Source organism: Limulus polyphemus, unplaced genomic scaffold, assembly GCF_000517525.1.
Source record: "Limulus polyphemus unplaced genomic scaffold, Limulus_polyphemus-2.1.2 Scaffold509, whole genome shotgun sequence".
NCBI classification, from domain to species: Eukaryota; Metazoa; Arthropoda; class Merostomata; order Xiphosura; family Limulidae; genus Limulus; species Limulus polyphemus.
Window position 1 is genome coordinate 47,621 of NW_013666119.1, and position 15,402 is coordinate 63,022.

At 34.5% G+C, this 15,402-nt stretch overlaps 1 protein-coding gene across 7 annotated transcripts in view; it reads right to left on the reverse strand.

Annotated features, from left to right (window-relative positions):
- LOC106458756 (clotting factor B-like) overlaps positions 1-15,402 on the reverse strand; it is a 73,357-nt gene that overhangs the window by 43,344 nt on the left and 14,611 nt on the right. For 2 of the 7 annotated variants that reach the window (XM_013918305.2, XM_013918302.2), the window contains exon 1: positions 13,748-13,807. The exons of 1 other annotated variant lie outside the window; for it this stretch is intronic. Coding sequence is in view for 2 of the 6 variants with exons in the window: in XM_013918304.2 (XP_013773758.1) it covers positions 7,936-8,020 (85 nt within the window). In the remaining 4 variants the exon portion in view is untranslated. Of the gene's footprint in view, positions 1-7,935; positions 8,685-12,967; positions 13,122-13,747; positions 13,808-15,402 lie in introns of those variants that run through there. 4 more of the 7 variants (XM_022385061.1, XM_013918301.2, XM_013918304.2 and 1 more) reach the window with 3 other exon arrangements.

Below are 15,402 nucleotides of genomic sequence, written 5' to 3' on the forward strand. Positions count from 1 at the left end.
TTCGTTAGTTGTGTGTGTGTGTGTGTGTGTGTGTGTGTGTGTGTGTGTGTGTGTGTGTGTGTGTGTGTGTGTGTGTGTGTGTGTGTGTGTATAGTATATATATATATATATATATATATATATATATTATTACGTCTACCATCATTATTATTGTCGTTTTGAGCCAAGAGCAAAATGTATCATAAGCAGTTACTTTTATTAACAATTATTTAAAAAATATACTTTCTAAATTTACTGAAGTTATTATCTTGATAAATCTACAACTCCAATTTAATTTGCTTTCAACTTTCATACACAAAAACTTTATTTATCCACTTTAGAGTAAGACATCAAAAATTCCATGAAACTTTCCCATTTTCAATAAAAACACTGAATGTAACCTTGCAAAACGATCGTTTGTGTCATAAAGTGGCACAGAACTTTTCCGCAAATTTTAAACGAGTGAAAAACACATACTCTTAAGTAAAAATTAGCTTTTATTGCACTTTGCAGTGAAGCTTATATATCAAACCTATTTCATTGTAAGCTTACGTTCTGTAAAAATAGGTGTTACACGAAACTGCATTCATTAAACATGTTTATATTTTACAGTTATGAGGCACCGACTTGTTTATTCATTAGCTGGAATAATATGTGAACAAGGTTAACGAGCGTTGAAACGTCAAAGAGATGGAATGAAGTCCAGTGTTTTAGTAACATTACTTATCGACACAAATTTCTGTGTATTGATTTGCAGTTCTCAATTTTGAACTGATAGACAAGAAGGAAAGCAGCTGGTCGGTGTCACCCATCTAGAATTGTTGGGCTACTACAATCAAACAGTATGATTTTACCGCCACTCTTGTAATTCACCCTCGACCCCAAAGTGTGAAACTCAATTGTTTTGTAACAATAGGACTCGGACAATGGACACTAAGATTCAAATCCGGCACATTAATTGCTAGGCCACGAGGTCGAAGGTCCGGGGTTTAGGCATTATGCCGCTGAACATGGTTCACACTTTCGGCTGTGAGAACGTTAAAAAGTGACAATCACAATATTCAGTTCAAAAAAGTGGTGGCGGCGGGTGCTGCTAACTGACTGCCTTTCTTCTGATCATTAGTTGAAAAATAGCTATATACACGAATTCTGTGTGTGTGTCCGAGCTAGACATTTAGCCCATAATGTGCCGTTAAGGTTACAAATTTCAATTCTAGGAATGTATATCAACTGTCAAATATTAGTGGGATTATGTGATCTGTTTTTATACTGAATGCAACAGAGTTTTATATCGTACCTATAAACCTAAAATTCATGAAAAACTGAGCTACAGCAGTGTTTTCCTATTCTGACTACATTTAAGAGAGTTGAAAAGTTGTTTAGGATAGTTAAAAAAAAACAAAACTCTTCGTAAGGAAAATCAGACTAATAACTACAGTGTCTTGTCATATTGGATAAATATCGTAACCGCATTCAAAGTTCTTATACAATAAATTACAAGTTTCACCGAGTTTATATAGCAAGACTTAATTGGTTCCTTATAAATTCTATGGTAAGAATTAGGTTGCATTTGCATATTTAACATTAACATAGTTTGTTATGCAGATTATTCAATAGGAAATACTTCAAAAGTTTTGTTACATAAATAAAGTAGTCCAACTATACAGGGTAATGAAATTATCGAGCACGAAATGTACATTTAGAGTACTTTCACGTTTCATTTAGACAAGCAAGATAAGTTAACCCAGATGTTTGTGGGCGATATGCCAAAGTAAGCTAAGTGGTCGGATAATGTGACCCAGTGAACAGAATTCCGTGACATCGTTCTTTTTTTTTTTTTTTATAATCTGTTTACAAACCACAATAATGCTTTAAAAAATACAATTTAATCTTCTTGTAGTCAACGCCACTATTCAAATCTTGCTTTAATAAAGATGGCCTAGTTTGGTAGAAAATAACAAAAACTTGCGTGTTAACCCGGTTAGACTAAATTATTTTGGTTGTTGAATTTCGCCAAAATTATTTCTGCGCTAGTCGTCCATAATATTGAAGTAATATATTAATTAAAGGGAAGACAGCTATTCAACACCACTCGTCAACTCTTGGGATACTCTTACGAACAAAAAGTGGGATCGATCGTCCCTTTCTAATGCCCCACAGCTGAAAGGCAATCATGTTCAGCGATGGGGTTCGAACTCGCAACCTGCAGATTGCCACTGAAGAGCTCTAACCACCTGGCCATAATACTTAATTATCTAGGTTTTCCTGACAGTAGTCAAATATATCTAACCACCTGAGCTTTCACTCTTGGGGTGGTTGGGTGGGTGTGGGGAAGATGTTTAAGTAAAATCAAAGTATACTTCCTGGATTGAGGTCAACATCGTTAATCAAACATCCAATTCGAAAGTTTAATAAAACGTACACTTAAACTTCCTAATACAAATATTTCAAATAAATATGTCGCAATGTTTACGACTCAAAGCTTAGACACAACAGACTTTGTTAATAGAGCTCGTAAACTCACTATTTCACAAGCAAGTTTTCTCCTACTGCACTTAGAACATTCAATGTTTACGACTCAAAGCTTAGACACAACAGACTTTGTTAATAGAGCTCGTAAACTCACTATTTCACAAGCAAGTTTTCTCCTACTGCACTTAGAACATTCAATGTTTAGGGAAATTCAACGATCTCCTAGCTACCTATTATGGGTTTAAAAGATTTACAGAATATCACGACCGTTTCAAACCTTCCTCGTCTAGAGTTGAGTTTCTTAGAAATTGTTTAAGGAAATAATGAACAACTATAGTATACTGAACACCATTTGTTTTATCTTTATTAGTTTTTACAACAAGTAATACAAGCTGTATAAGAGTTCCCTATGTCTGTAGTATAATACTGTCATTAGTTACGTTAGTTTTCTTCTTCTAATTACTTTAATTGTCATATTTACCATTGTTGTTACTTCCTTTCTAAGTATTATTATTATTATTATTATTATTATTATTATTGAGCTTTCTCGAATCTTATCGGTTACTATTTTAACTATTACGTCATGTTGCCCTCTCATTAGTCAAATTAGTTATGTTAGAAACATCTCGTAGCACGTTTAGCACATCACTTTTCTTTTTATTACATTTAACTTTGTTACATTTTAATTATCATACAAGATTCAGTACGATTATTATCCATTACTTCGTAACTTCATAAACGTCTTTTTTTTTCTAAATGTACTATGAGTCATCTTGCTATCCGATATTCTACACCTAAACAGTAACACATGTTAAGCTGCTCTAAAGTTGCATCTTCGGAACGGTTTTTTTTTTCTTAAAGAAAAAGGACTGTGTAGATTATGTATATAAAGATTAAGTTTTTCAAAGAACATCAAATCTACAGCAGAGAGGAGGCAAACAATTAGTGTATCTATTCCGTAATTAAAGATACTGATTTTGTTAATGTTGCTTTAACTATTACTCACAATGTTTAATATATCTATTTTATTACTTGTATTTATTGTTATATTTTTTACTGTAAAAGCTACTTTGTAATATTAGCTTAGTGTATGAACTTGGGACTAACTTAAATTTTCTAAACTGCCTGAACTTTGTCAGATATTATTGGGTTTATGGCCGAAAATGTCGCTAACAGCGAGATTACTCAATTTACAAAACAATGCATTCTAATACCTATTAGTAAATATATATTATATAATTAGCTGTACTAGTTACCAGGATTATTTTTCATTTTCGATCTAAGCAAGCAGCTTGCTCTGAACAATGATTAAAATTAATAGCGCTTCCACAACTGCATATCGCGATTCGAACAATGGATCTTTCGATCCGCAGCATAGAACATTAACTACTAGGCCACGTCTAAACTACTACTGGAGCTCTAATAACTATTTAATCATAAAACCATCCTATGATTCTCAGTGCAGGTAGCAATACTTACACTTTGGTGAAAGGAACAACTGCTAAAAAAGTTTACAACTCGCAACCTTTTGGCTACATTGTCCCCTATTAAAGAGAATGTAGAATTGTATTAGAGTATAATGTTAATGTAACAATTCATTGGGAGTTTTTTTTTCTAAGGAATTGAGCTTCGCTAATCTAATTAACCCATTGACTGCGGCTGCTCGCATTCAACTGCCGGAGGCGGACCGTACCTTATACGTCAGTCAGCAGTCAACAGGTTAAAAAAGACAAATAAAACATTTAGAATCAGTAATACGTTTCATATTGTTAAACATGTTAAGCTTATATTAAAAAAAATCAAAAGTTTGATTAGACAATCTCTTCCCCTGAAAAACTATTCTGTTAGGCCTGGCATAGATTTGTGCTTTGGACGATCAACTCGCAATTTGTAGGTGGCGGGATCGCATGCCAACACCAAACATGTTCACACTTTCAGCCTTGGGGGAATTATAAAGTGAAAAAAAAATAATGCCACTATTTGCTGGTAAAGAGTAGACCAAGAGTTTGTGGTTGGTGGTGTTGACCAGCTGCATTCCCTCTGATTTACCACTTTAAAATCAAGGACGGCCAGCGCAATAGTTTTGCGTGAAATTCAATAAACAACGATACTTCTCTGTTAAGTTAAACTTTTCAATACGTTTCTCAGTAGATAGGTACATACATATTTTTCTACGTCTAAGTACTAATTAATTTGTTTTATAAATTAAATGTTATTTTTATCCGTTTGTTTTACCCTTATTACAGATTTTTTTTAAATTAGTTGTACAAATAATTCCAGCATAGTTTTCAGGTGTTACGTTTAGTTATTTATATTTAGTGTAGATATTTGTTGTCCATCATTAGTCTTAATTTTCCTGATCGTGTTTTCACCATTAGAAATACGAACAACAGAGTTATTATAACGTTAAGACGACTTTTATACTTTTGCAGACATTTTACACGAAAGGCTGTATTTTGCTTTACAATTCCTTAAATACCCGTTTGTTTATTTTGAATTTTGCGCAAAGCTGCACGAGGGCTATCTGCGCTAGCCGTCCCTAATTTAGCAGCTAGTCATCACTGGCTACCGCCAACTCTTAGGCTACTCTTTTACCAACGAATAGTGGGATTGACCGTACTTTATAACGCCCCCACGGTTGAAAGGGCGAGCATGTTTGGTAGGACGGAGATTCGAACCCGCGACCTGCAGATTGCGAGTAGAGCACCATAACCACCTGACCATGCCGGGCCCCTTAAATGCCTAATTATATTATTATAGTGCTTTGTCTTTATTTTCAACGTGTTTCAGTTCTGAGCTTTTCGGCTGTAAAATTCTGGTATCAATTTCTTTTCTGAATTGATGTGATCATGTCATTCGACATTATTATAACTAAAATAATCATTTTAGTTATAATAATGTCGAATGACATTTGGTCCTTTTTCTTTAATGTTGCAGCAGTGCAATTCCTTCTAGAATCTAGGTTATTCATTTGTTATTAAACACGTTCGTATTTTCCATTCAACAAGCACTTATTAAGCATTCTGCTCAAAAATAACTTACTAAACCCTAATTGTATTGTTCATCGTTGTATGACTGAGGAGGCAGTTTCAGATAAGCAACTCCCTCGTTAGCTTAATTGATACAAGTCATTAACTAGTGGGATGATAAAAATGAAAGTAGAGCCTAAACAATGTGGCAATTAGAAATTGTCTGGTTTTACTCTTTTGTAACTAGTATTTAGGTAATCATAGTTTTGAATTTACAATCGCATACCATTTGTGTTTTTTCAAAACACAAAAAAAACCTATGTATAACGCTACAACAATAAATTGTGTTACAACCAACACAAGTCTGTGTCAAGGGATTCCGATTCGTGCTGTTGTGAAATAATACAGTATTTATATTAATTTACAACAAAACCTCTTTGCAGTGTATGGGATATATGTCTGTTCAGGTATACTCAAGCTTATTATACTTATACAATATTACAATTATTTATTATCTATGTATGGATGTCAAGTTTATTCGTATACCGTCATATAAACTCCCCCCCCCCCATTCGAAGGGTTGCAAACCAACCCCATTTCATTCATTGACCATTTGTTATTAGACTTATAATAGGTACAAAGCTATCAACATTGACAAAAGGATTTTAAATATACGTATTATTGTTTGTTTCAGAATATTTACGCAATGCTTTACAAAGCGAACCCTTGCGCATAACCGTTCTTAATTTCTAGCCGGTAGACTAGTGTGGAGACAACTAGTTAGCAGCACCCGTCGCCAACTCTTGGACTAATCTTAGCTGACTGAATAGCGCAATTTGACCGTCATTCTTATAACGCACCTATGGTCAAAAAGTACGGAGCGCATTTTTGCGTCAATGGGCCGCAAACCACGAACGATAGAATACAGTCTCAACACGCTATTAGTCAGGCTACACCTGACCGATATTCATAAACACACAGGATTTTATTTAATATTATTATTATTTTACTTATTATTTTAGATATCATAAATGGACACTGCTGCAATGTTAAGCTGGTCATCGAAAGGCTGGATTAAGACCACAATGGGCTCATAATAGGAAATTTCAGTTGTGTGAGCCCATGAGCCCAAAAGTTTTTTTTTCTTTAGAAATTGACTCTTTCCTCATTAAAACAATATTAAATGAAATGTAATCATTTTAAAATACTACACAGACTACTGAAAAAAACAAAACAACAAAAAAAAAAACACGCAAAAAAAAACAAACAAAAACAGTGGGAATTCCTTGACACCGTGGTCTCATATGCAACTGCTTAATCTGAGTTTTGATTAACCCGGCCCGGAGTCAGCGGACTTGTACGTTTAAGCTAGTCTGCACAGAAAACTAAATCGATTAAAAAAATAAGCCTTCTAATTACACAGTATTTCTTTACTTGCGATAATAACTACTACCGAGTGAAACCAGTTTTCATGGAGTTCTCAGTAGTCAGCTACATGTTTTTTTAGGGCTATGTCCAAGCTGATTTACTGTTTTGAACATTTAATTTTTCATTTTATCTTGCCTTCAATGACTGCGGGGGATATTAACGCTAAAAATCAAGGTTCGATACAAGCAGTGGGCAGATCACACACACACACACACACACACTATATTATATATATAGCCTATTATGTTGCTTTGCGCTTAAACACAAAACAAACATACAAAGAATTACCATTCAGGAGAAATACGGTTTAAAATAAAGAGTATATTTAGTAGTGAACAAAATGCACGAATAATGTGACGATGAGGAAAAGAAGGGCCGAAGAGATAATGTTCTGGTCGATAATTAAATCAATCTGTCCTGGCAGAACTTAATGGTTTCGTATTTAGAGAAAAGGAACTGCGCTAGAGTGCGTTCGAAAAAATTAATAGTAAGAAAGGAATTAACAAAATTACATTTAGTATCAGCTTTAAGCAGGGTAAGTTGGTTCTTTTTCTTTCAGCCTTGAGAGGGATTAAGTGAGAATATAAGATAGGAAAGAATCTCATGAAGTTTTGGCCTTCCGATAGAATATTTACAAACAGTGGCCAAGAATGGTGTCAGATTGTGTTGTGAACGAGTATAGGATCAGTGGAAGTGATGAATAGTTAACGGTGAATTTCAGAATAACTTTGCATATACTAATGTAGAGTATGAAAACGGCGAGATAGAAATTCAAGCAAGCTGATAATTCCATGTTTCTGAAAGGATGTTTTAACATATGAAAGATCGTTGGAGATCATCAAATCGACTAATGTCAGGACTTGAGACAGTGATGTTCTGGCCTCGAGATATCGATTTGGAAAGATGTACAAAATTGAACCTGTTCTAAAATCTTAAAATATACGTGCTTAGATATGTCTCTTTAATGAGAACTGAAAGTATTATTATTAAAATTAAGAATTACAGCAATATGCCATTAAAAAAAAATTTAACAGTTAAAATGTTATTGCCTTCTAGGAAAATCAATGGGGCGTGACCTAGTTCTTACTTGTTGGGCTGCGTTTCACGAAGCCGGGGTTCAAGCTGGTGCTATTAACATGCTCCGTACTCTCAGTTGTGACATTCCATCCCATTTTTCGTTTCACAAGTTCGGACAAATCTCTTTGGCGGTGGGTGCTGCTGGCTGCCCGTTTTCTTCTTGTCAATAGTTTAAAATGAGAAACGGCTATACTGGAATCCTAGAAGTATCTTATCTAGCAGTTTATCCCAGGTGCACTTAAGTTTCCCTTGAAAGTCTAAAAATTATAATTTCAAGAGAGAGGAGAGAAAGCGGTAGGTGGCAGTATTTTTGGCAGTTGAAGAAATGAAGAGATGATGCGGGAATATAATTACAAGTGTAACAATAATTAAAAGCTAGAACGCGTATTTAAAAGGTTTTATAGTTTTATCAAGAAATTATGCGAGAGAGGGAACACTAAAATAGAAATGAATCAAAATATACAAGATAGACAACGAGAAACGGGAAAACCCAAAACGCGTGTTGGCAGGATCGGTTTTCGGTGGTAGACGAGATAAGCAACTTCTAATGACGGCAATATCGTGAAAAGTTTCATACGATATTTACTTTCAACAAAATCCCGCTGTCGATTTACTTTTTTACTGACCTAAAAGCTAAGTTTATAAACAAAAAACACTGAGGATATTATAACAAGTGGACAGAGTGAGACTAGCTTAGAATACAGATACGACGAAAGAGAACATACTAGCTGAGCGAAGCGGAAGAATGCGTAGGAGCGGAACCCATTACACAAGAACTGTGATACATGTGTATGAGAATGACTCTTGGAGAACGGAAACAGAGTGGTGGGTAGATAGGTTAAAAAAGCCGGATGACGTCCGATTTGGGGTTTTACCTAAATAGATGAACCATTAGAGGAACTTGGAGTTTACTAAAATCTAACATTTGTTTTATGAATCCAAGAGTTCATGGTTCGCATCCAGTTTCTAAAAAAAAAAAGAAAAGACAGTCCACTTGAGTCGCAGGTGTATTATTAGAGTAACATATATCCCACCGTTTCGTCAGACAAGAATATTACACGAGTAGACCGTGGGATGTTGACTAGCTGCCTTTGTTCCAATCCATCAGTTCAAAATTAGGACGACTAGCTTTGTGTGTGAAACTTAAACAATAAACAAAAATTCATTTGTCTCGTATTTCTTGGTATATTTTTGGTTTAGCGAATTTCTGTTCTGTGCTGTAAAGGACTATTTGCGAAAAACAGGGCTCTGGAGTTGTAGTGTTTTGATGACCTAAATGCGTGAAAAGAGTATTTCTATCGCAGCTTGCTTATTAACAGTCCAAGATAAGGAGTTTCCTTGTTATGTCCTACAAATGGAGAGTCGGATAAAACGCTTCTTTACAGGAACTTTCAGCTTAACTACAGCAGATACAAGACAAACCCTCCAGAGTTGATTAAGTAAATATATAAAATATTCTGTTGGTAGACTTAATCAATAAAGAATGAAAGTAATTTTACTCCTAAAAATAGACTTTCATTTAAGTCACGAATGCAAGCCTACTAGGTACGTTGGAAGCAATGAACAAAAAACTAGTCACGGTATCTTTTGTTTAACAAACGAAGACTAGCGTCTATTAAGACACTTTTCAACCGTAATTATATACTAGTAGTAGTATTTCTATGTACCTCCGTATTAAACAGTCCTGAGTGAAATGTTCAATAATTGGAACACAGAGAAAACACCGATTACCAAATCAGAAAGAAAATAAAATTATCAATGGAAAATCAAATTTTGAACTCTTTATAAAAGAAAATATACCAATTAATAAACACAGACGTCAAGGTCTAGGAAGGACTGAGAGGGTGAAGTTTTGTCTTGGAGGACTCAGACCACCACGAATCTTGGTGGGTGGCTGAAACCGGAACTTCCTAGGGGTTGAGGGGGATGGTGCGAAAGAAGAAAATATTTGACTATGCTTTTTCTTGCTATTTTGTGCATTTTGGAACATAACTAAGCTTTCAAGCGAAAAGTTTGGTTAAAAAGAAATACAATTTTGGTTCCAACTTTGAATCAATCGGTGGGAGAAAAGTTTCGCTACGCGTGAGAGCGAAAGATGACTAAATTTAGGTGACACACGACGAATTTTAGAAACTTAACATGTCCACAAAACATCATCCAACACCCAACAATTAGAAACTTGTTTTGAATGAAAACTGTTTTAAACAAGTATTTCTACAAGAACACTTGTCTCATGTTTAATGTTACTTGTGTTACTTAGTATGCCTGTTCACATTTAGAGCTAATGTTTTCATAGTATTGTTGTGTTGTATACAAGATCTCTCTCGCTCTAGGTACCATGCCCATATAGGGCGTTGGCGAGCATGGTCCTGCACTAATCCCTGTCTCCCGTTGCTCTTATAATTTCTATAGTGGCAATTCTTAGTTCCTTGGCAATTGTTGATAGCAGCATCCGTCTGTTTTCCTTTGCTTTTCTTTCCAGAGATTTTTCGTGTCATAATGATGTTTCATATCTTTTTTTCCTGACATGTCCTATAAAACTCCATTGACTCTGTTAAATTTTCTCACAATAATCGTTTTGTCTTGGCATTCTTTAGAACGACTTTAATTATAAGCGTGTTCCATGATAGATAAGATAATTGTGAAAGTTTACAACTTAACGTTGCTAAACATTTCAAAGTCTTGTATTATTTTATAAAAATACGCCAACAGCCGTTACAGATATTTCAAAAGTCGAAACAATGCATATAGACAAACACACACTGTTTAGTTTGGGGTACGAAGCTGTTTGACCAGTTGTATGCAACACTAAAAATATGCCATATCTGATTATATGGTTTGTTTATAAGATTGAAGCAAGTCCAATGAATAAAATGTTGCCACCTATTTTAGTAAGATGTACATATGATAATGCAAGCATTTCTACGAATGAATTATGTGAATGTACCATGGGGGTGAAGGTTCATTGACCTTTACTTTAAGAAGTTAGACTTACGAAATATCATTGTTTCGGGTGTGGAAACATGATCAAGCATAGTAACTAACTCAGACGGAATGCACCTCGTAGCAACAATGCTCAAGTTATCGATGTATATTATAATATTACTATACATTTTACCTAAAAAAGTACAAACTATTTTTACGTTTAAGAATTTGTATGCGTCTAAAGGGAAGATGGTGAAATCTTGAGTCGTTGATATTGGTGACAACCAGACAACCGCCGAACCGATACAGTACATAAATTTTAAAAACACAAACTTCATATATAATTCTTTACTCAAACAAAGGCTTAACTGTTGAAATAGTTTTTCACAATTACAGCCTGAACGTCTTACATCTGTCATATGATAAAGGTGTATAGTTATTTCAAACTAAAATGTGTATTTTTAAATAATACTACTACAAGTGTTAAAAAACAAAACAAAAATTACGAAATGTTAGATCATACAATAGGTTAGGGAAAACGAAAGCCCTTTCACTATGTGCAAGAACGTGTCTTTAATCATGCGAGGGAGTTAAAATTACATTTAAAAAATGTATAACTTTAAACAATTGATAAGGTTAAATAGAAAAAATTCACTATTATTCTATCATGATTCGACAGTTTTAACACGTTTACTCTAAAATGTATTAAAATATTCAAACGTTTAACATTGTTTGTACACAATATTATATTCTAACAAAAAGGCACTACATGTTTTGACGTCGATTCACGTCATCCTTTTAAGACTGTTGATCGTTTGAATATTTTAATATATTTTAAATATTTACACAATTTCATTTAATTTTAACCTTTACTATATTTTCTTTAGTTTCAAAAGTATTTAAATTCCATTAGTAACGAAACTATTGCTTCCCCCATCCTGGTTAACTTTTTAAGTCCGAAAACTTATGGTTGAACTATCGGGAGACCGCACACACTATAACAGTAGATTTAAATCCTCCCCAAACTATTAACATTAACCACCACTAAATCATTCAATACGTACAGTTGATACTAACAATGGATATGTGTAAACCCATACATCTGGATGTTTTCATTTCTTGTTTTTGTATTTTATTAATCATTATAGTCTCTGTGTGTGTGTGCGCGTGTGTGTGTGTGCGTGTGTGTGCGTGTGTGTGCGTGTGCGCGTGCGTGCGAGAGAGGGGAGGGGCTGTGGATGAGTTACAAGAGTAGCATTCGGTCTCTCAAGAGTTGGCAGCAGGTGATGTTGAATAACTGCCTTCCCTCTAGCTTATCACTTCAAAATTAGGGACAGCTAGCGCAGACAGCTAACAAAGCAAACAAGCTACAGATACTACAAAAGCTAGTGTCAAACATTTACAAAACTATTTCCGCCTCTTTCCTCCAAAACATTAGTTTATCAGACCTGCAGTTTATACCAAACTTTCACACTTGATATCAAAATTCGGATAACTCCAGTGCTGCAACATATTCAACAATCCTTCTGCTACTTACATCCATCTCAGAAAATCCAATTTCACAATTTCGAGGAATGCACAAGTTATCAATGTACTAAAGGTGCTTTGATTTGATTTTAAAACAAGAAGTTTATAAAACAATTGTATTACGTTATTTAGCCTTAAAATGTATGTACAATAACAACATTGCATCCTAAAACCAACACTTACAGTATAGTTTACAACCCACCAACCCCAATGGGTCAGCGTTAAACTTCAGGGATTTTGAGCTAAAAATAAAGGTTTGGTACCCGTGGTTGGAACAGCACAAATAGCCCATTGGTGTCTTTGAGGTTAAACACAAAACAAACAAATGCTTTACCAATTAAAAGGGAGAAAACTAAACGACAATATATATAGAAAGCAGAGGCGGAACTAGCGCGGGGCAGACGGGGCAACGAGACGCCTGTGGGCCTGGTCTGGTCTTCTGAGAGAGAGAGAGAAAAAAAAGGGGCCCCAATCATTTCTTTGCCCTGGGTCCCCTGAACTGCTCGTTCCGCCAATAATAGAAAGAGTTAATAAAATCTAGTTTAAGGTGAAGTTCCAATCATTTTCTATATACTAATAATAAAACTTACGTTCACTTGAAGTAGCCAAAAGGTGTACTCGCTACTCTTGTCTCAAGTCAGTGAGTGTACCTACCAGTTTTAACCCTCTTAGGGCCACTTTCTTGTAGAACAAAATACACCAGCGAAACACCTGTACAAGTCTACCTTGTTAACCTACTTACGAACATTAACTATAGCACAGCATTCTTTCAGATGAAAGCTTCTAGATAACTTTCGCACAATAAATACTAATGAATACACAAGGCTTACATTAGTCACAGGATACACTGACTTTATGACTCACAGGCAGCACAACCTCTCATGTGCTTTCCACAATGTTCATACTTATTATTTCCTATTCATATACATTTTTGGAAGAACAAAACAGAGTTGAAAAAAAAATATTTCTGGTGGTATACATGAAAAAAAGATTACATTTAAAAGTTTTTAATATTGTATTTAAAACAAAGTGAAAGAAAAATGGTAAATAATTAGAATTTTTCTGAAATAAATTTAAAGAATCTGTGGCGATGGGTAAAATGTGATTGCAGGAGTACTATAATCGTGGGTGATAAATTCATAGATTTGGAATGATATACACATAGAAAGTAAAGCGTAAAAATGTTTTATATATTAAGAGTTTTAAGAGCTCATTCACTTTTAAGAGATCGCTTAGTCAATTTTAATATACAAATAATAAATAAATTCTTAAATATATACACATGTACAGCATTACGTTATATTTACATCTAAATAAATTAGATTAACAAAATACATCACGTGTATAAAACACAATGAAATAACACTAACTTGACAAATCCGACTTATAGCAGACTCAATCAGCGTGTGACGCTCTATTTACGTACTAAAAATTAACATTAGGTGGCGCTAAGAGGAAACTCGTGATACGAAGTGATCAGATTAAGAAAATGTTCAGAATTTTTATAGTCAGAAAAGCTACAACTTACTTTTATTCTCGCATAAGTGGAAACGTACAAACAAGTTAACGAGTAAATTTTACGCGTTTTGAGCTTGTTAGCTTTTCAATACTACAACAATTTTTCTTTAAGTACGTCCTATCTTGGTACAAGTTGTAAAATGTTCCACGAAATCTAAAATATTAAACATTCGGCAAACACACCAATTTTGTATCCTAAGATATGCCTTAGATTATCTGCTTTAGTCTATTGTAACCTGTCCACATTGTTTTTTTTAATCATCATAAACTTGTTGATCTGGTACTTATAATAACCGTAATATTATTTCCCTATCACGTTTTCGAGACAGGTAAAAGAAAGTAAACTTTCACATTCAGATGAGTACATACTTATTGCTAATGCTGTCAGAAAACGACTGAATTTAACTTCAATTTTGTGGATCAAATAGTTTTAACATTTTCTTCAACAGAAGCGACATCTATTAGTCATACAGTGCACTTTTAAGAAGAACATACGTATATTTGAAAGTGAAAAACATTTCCTGTAAATGTTTTCTCACTAATCGTGTCAAAGCATTAAATATGTCATATTTAGGGCTGTAAACTACGAATTCAAACTTGAAGTAATCATTTCCCATCGTTGTCAAATGTATTTAACAAAACAGGATACGCGTTTACTTGGCTCACAATTATGGCGTTATGAATAACAGACATAACATTATTTCTGCATGGCTGAGAGTTCCCACTCATGAAGACTCAGCGGTAAAGCTAAGAGTTTATATCGCTAAAAATTGGGTTTCGATTTCCGCTGTGAGTAAAGTACAGATATCGAATTTCTGTAGCTTGCGCTTAACAACAAACATAGGAGGAGAGCAATGTGCGTGCGTATGTAGGGAGTTTTAAAAACTTCATTAAGCTATGCAAAAATTGATCAGGAGTAGGGTAGCACGGACGATGTCATCATATGCGAGGGAAGAGGTGAGTGTAGGTAGTACTATGCATTACAAAAGGAAAATAATTTGGGAATAGATCTGTCAACCCTCAGAGCTGCTCGGAGCACAAAAACTATTCTGAAGGAGACAAGTAACAAGCCTTACCCTAGTCGCGTAAGCAAAGTACAGCGTCTTGTTAATTTTACTGTTCGTTTAATTTGTGGAAGTCCAAGTTGTTGTCTTTAAAAAAGTTTCTCAGCTAAAAATCTAAGTATCTTCTTTTAACGTCGCAATGGAAAAGTATGCATGCTTATGTTTGTCCTTCAGATTAAAACTTAAGCCCACAGTGGCATAGCGGTAAGTCTGTAGACTTGTATGCTAAAAAAGGAGTTTCGATTCACGTGGTTGGTAAAGCACAGACAACCCTTTGTGTAGCCCTATACTTAACTAAAAACAAATTTAAGAAAAAAAAAACAAAACAAAAAACACGAAAATCGATGGTAGCCTACTTATTCAACAACGGAATTAATTTCATAATCCCAACCAAATAGTTGAATTCTGTCACGGATGATAGTGTTTTGAAGGAATACTGTTCA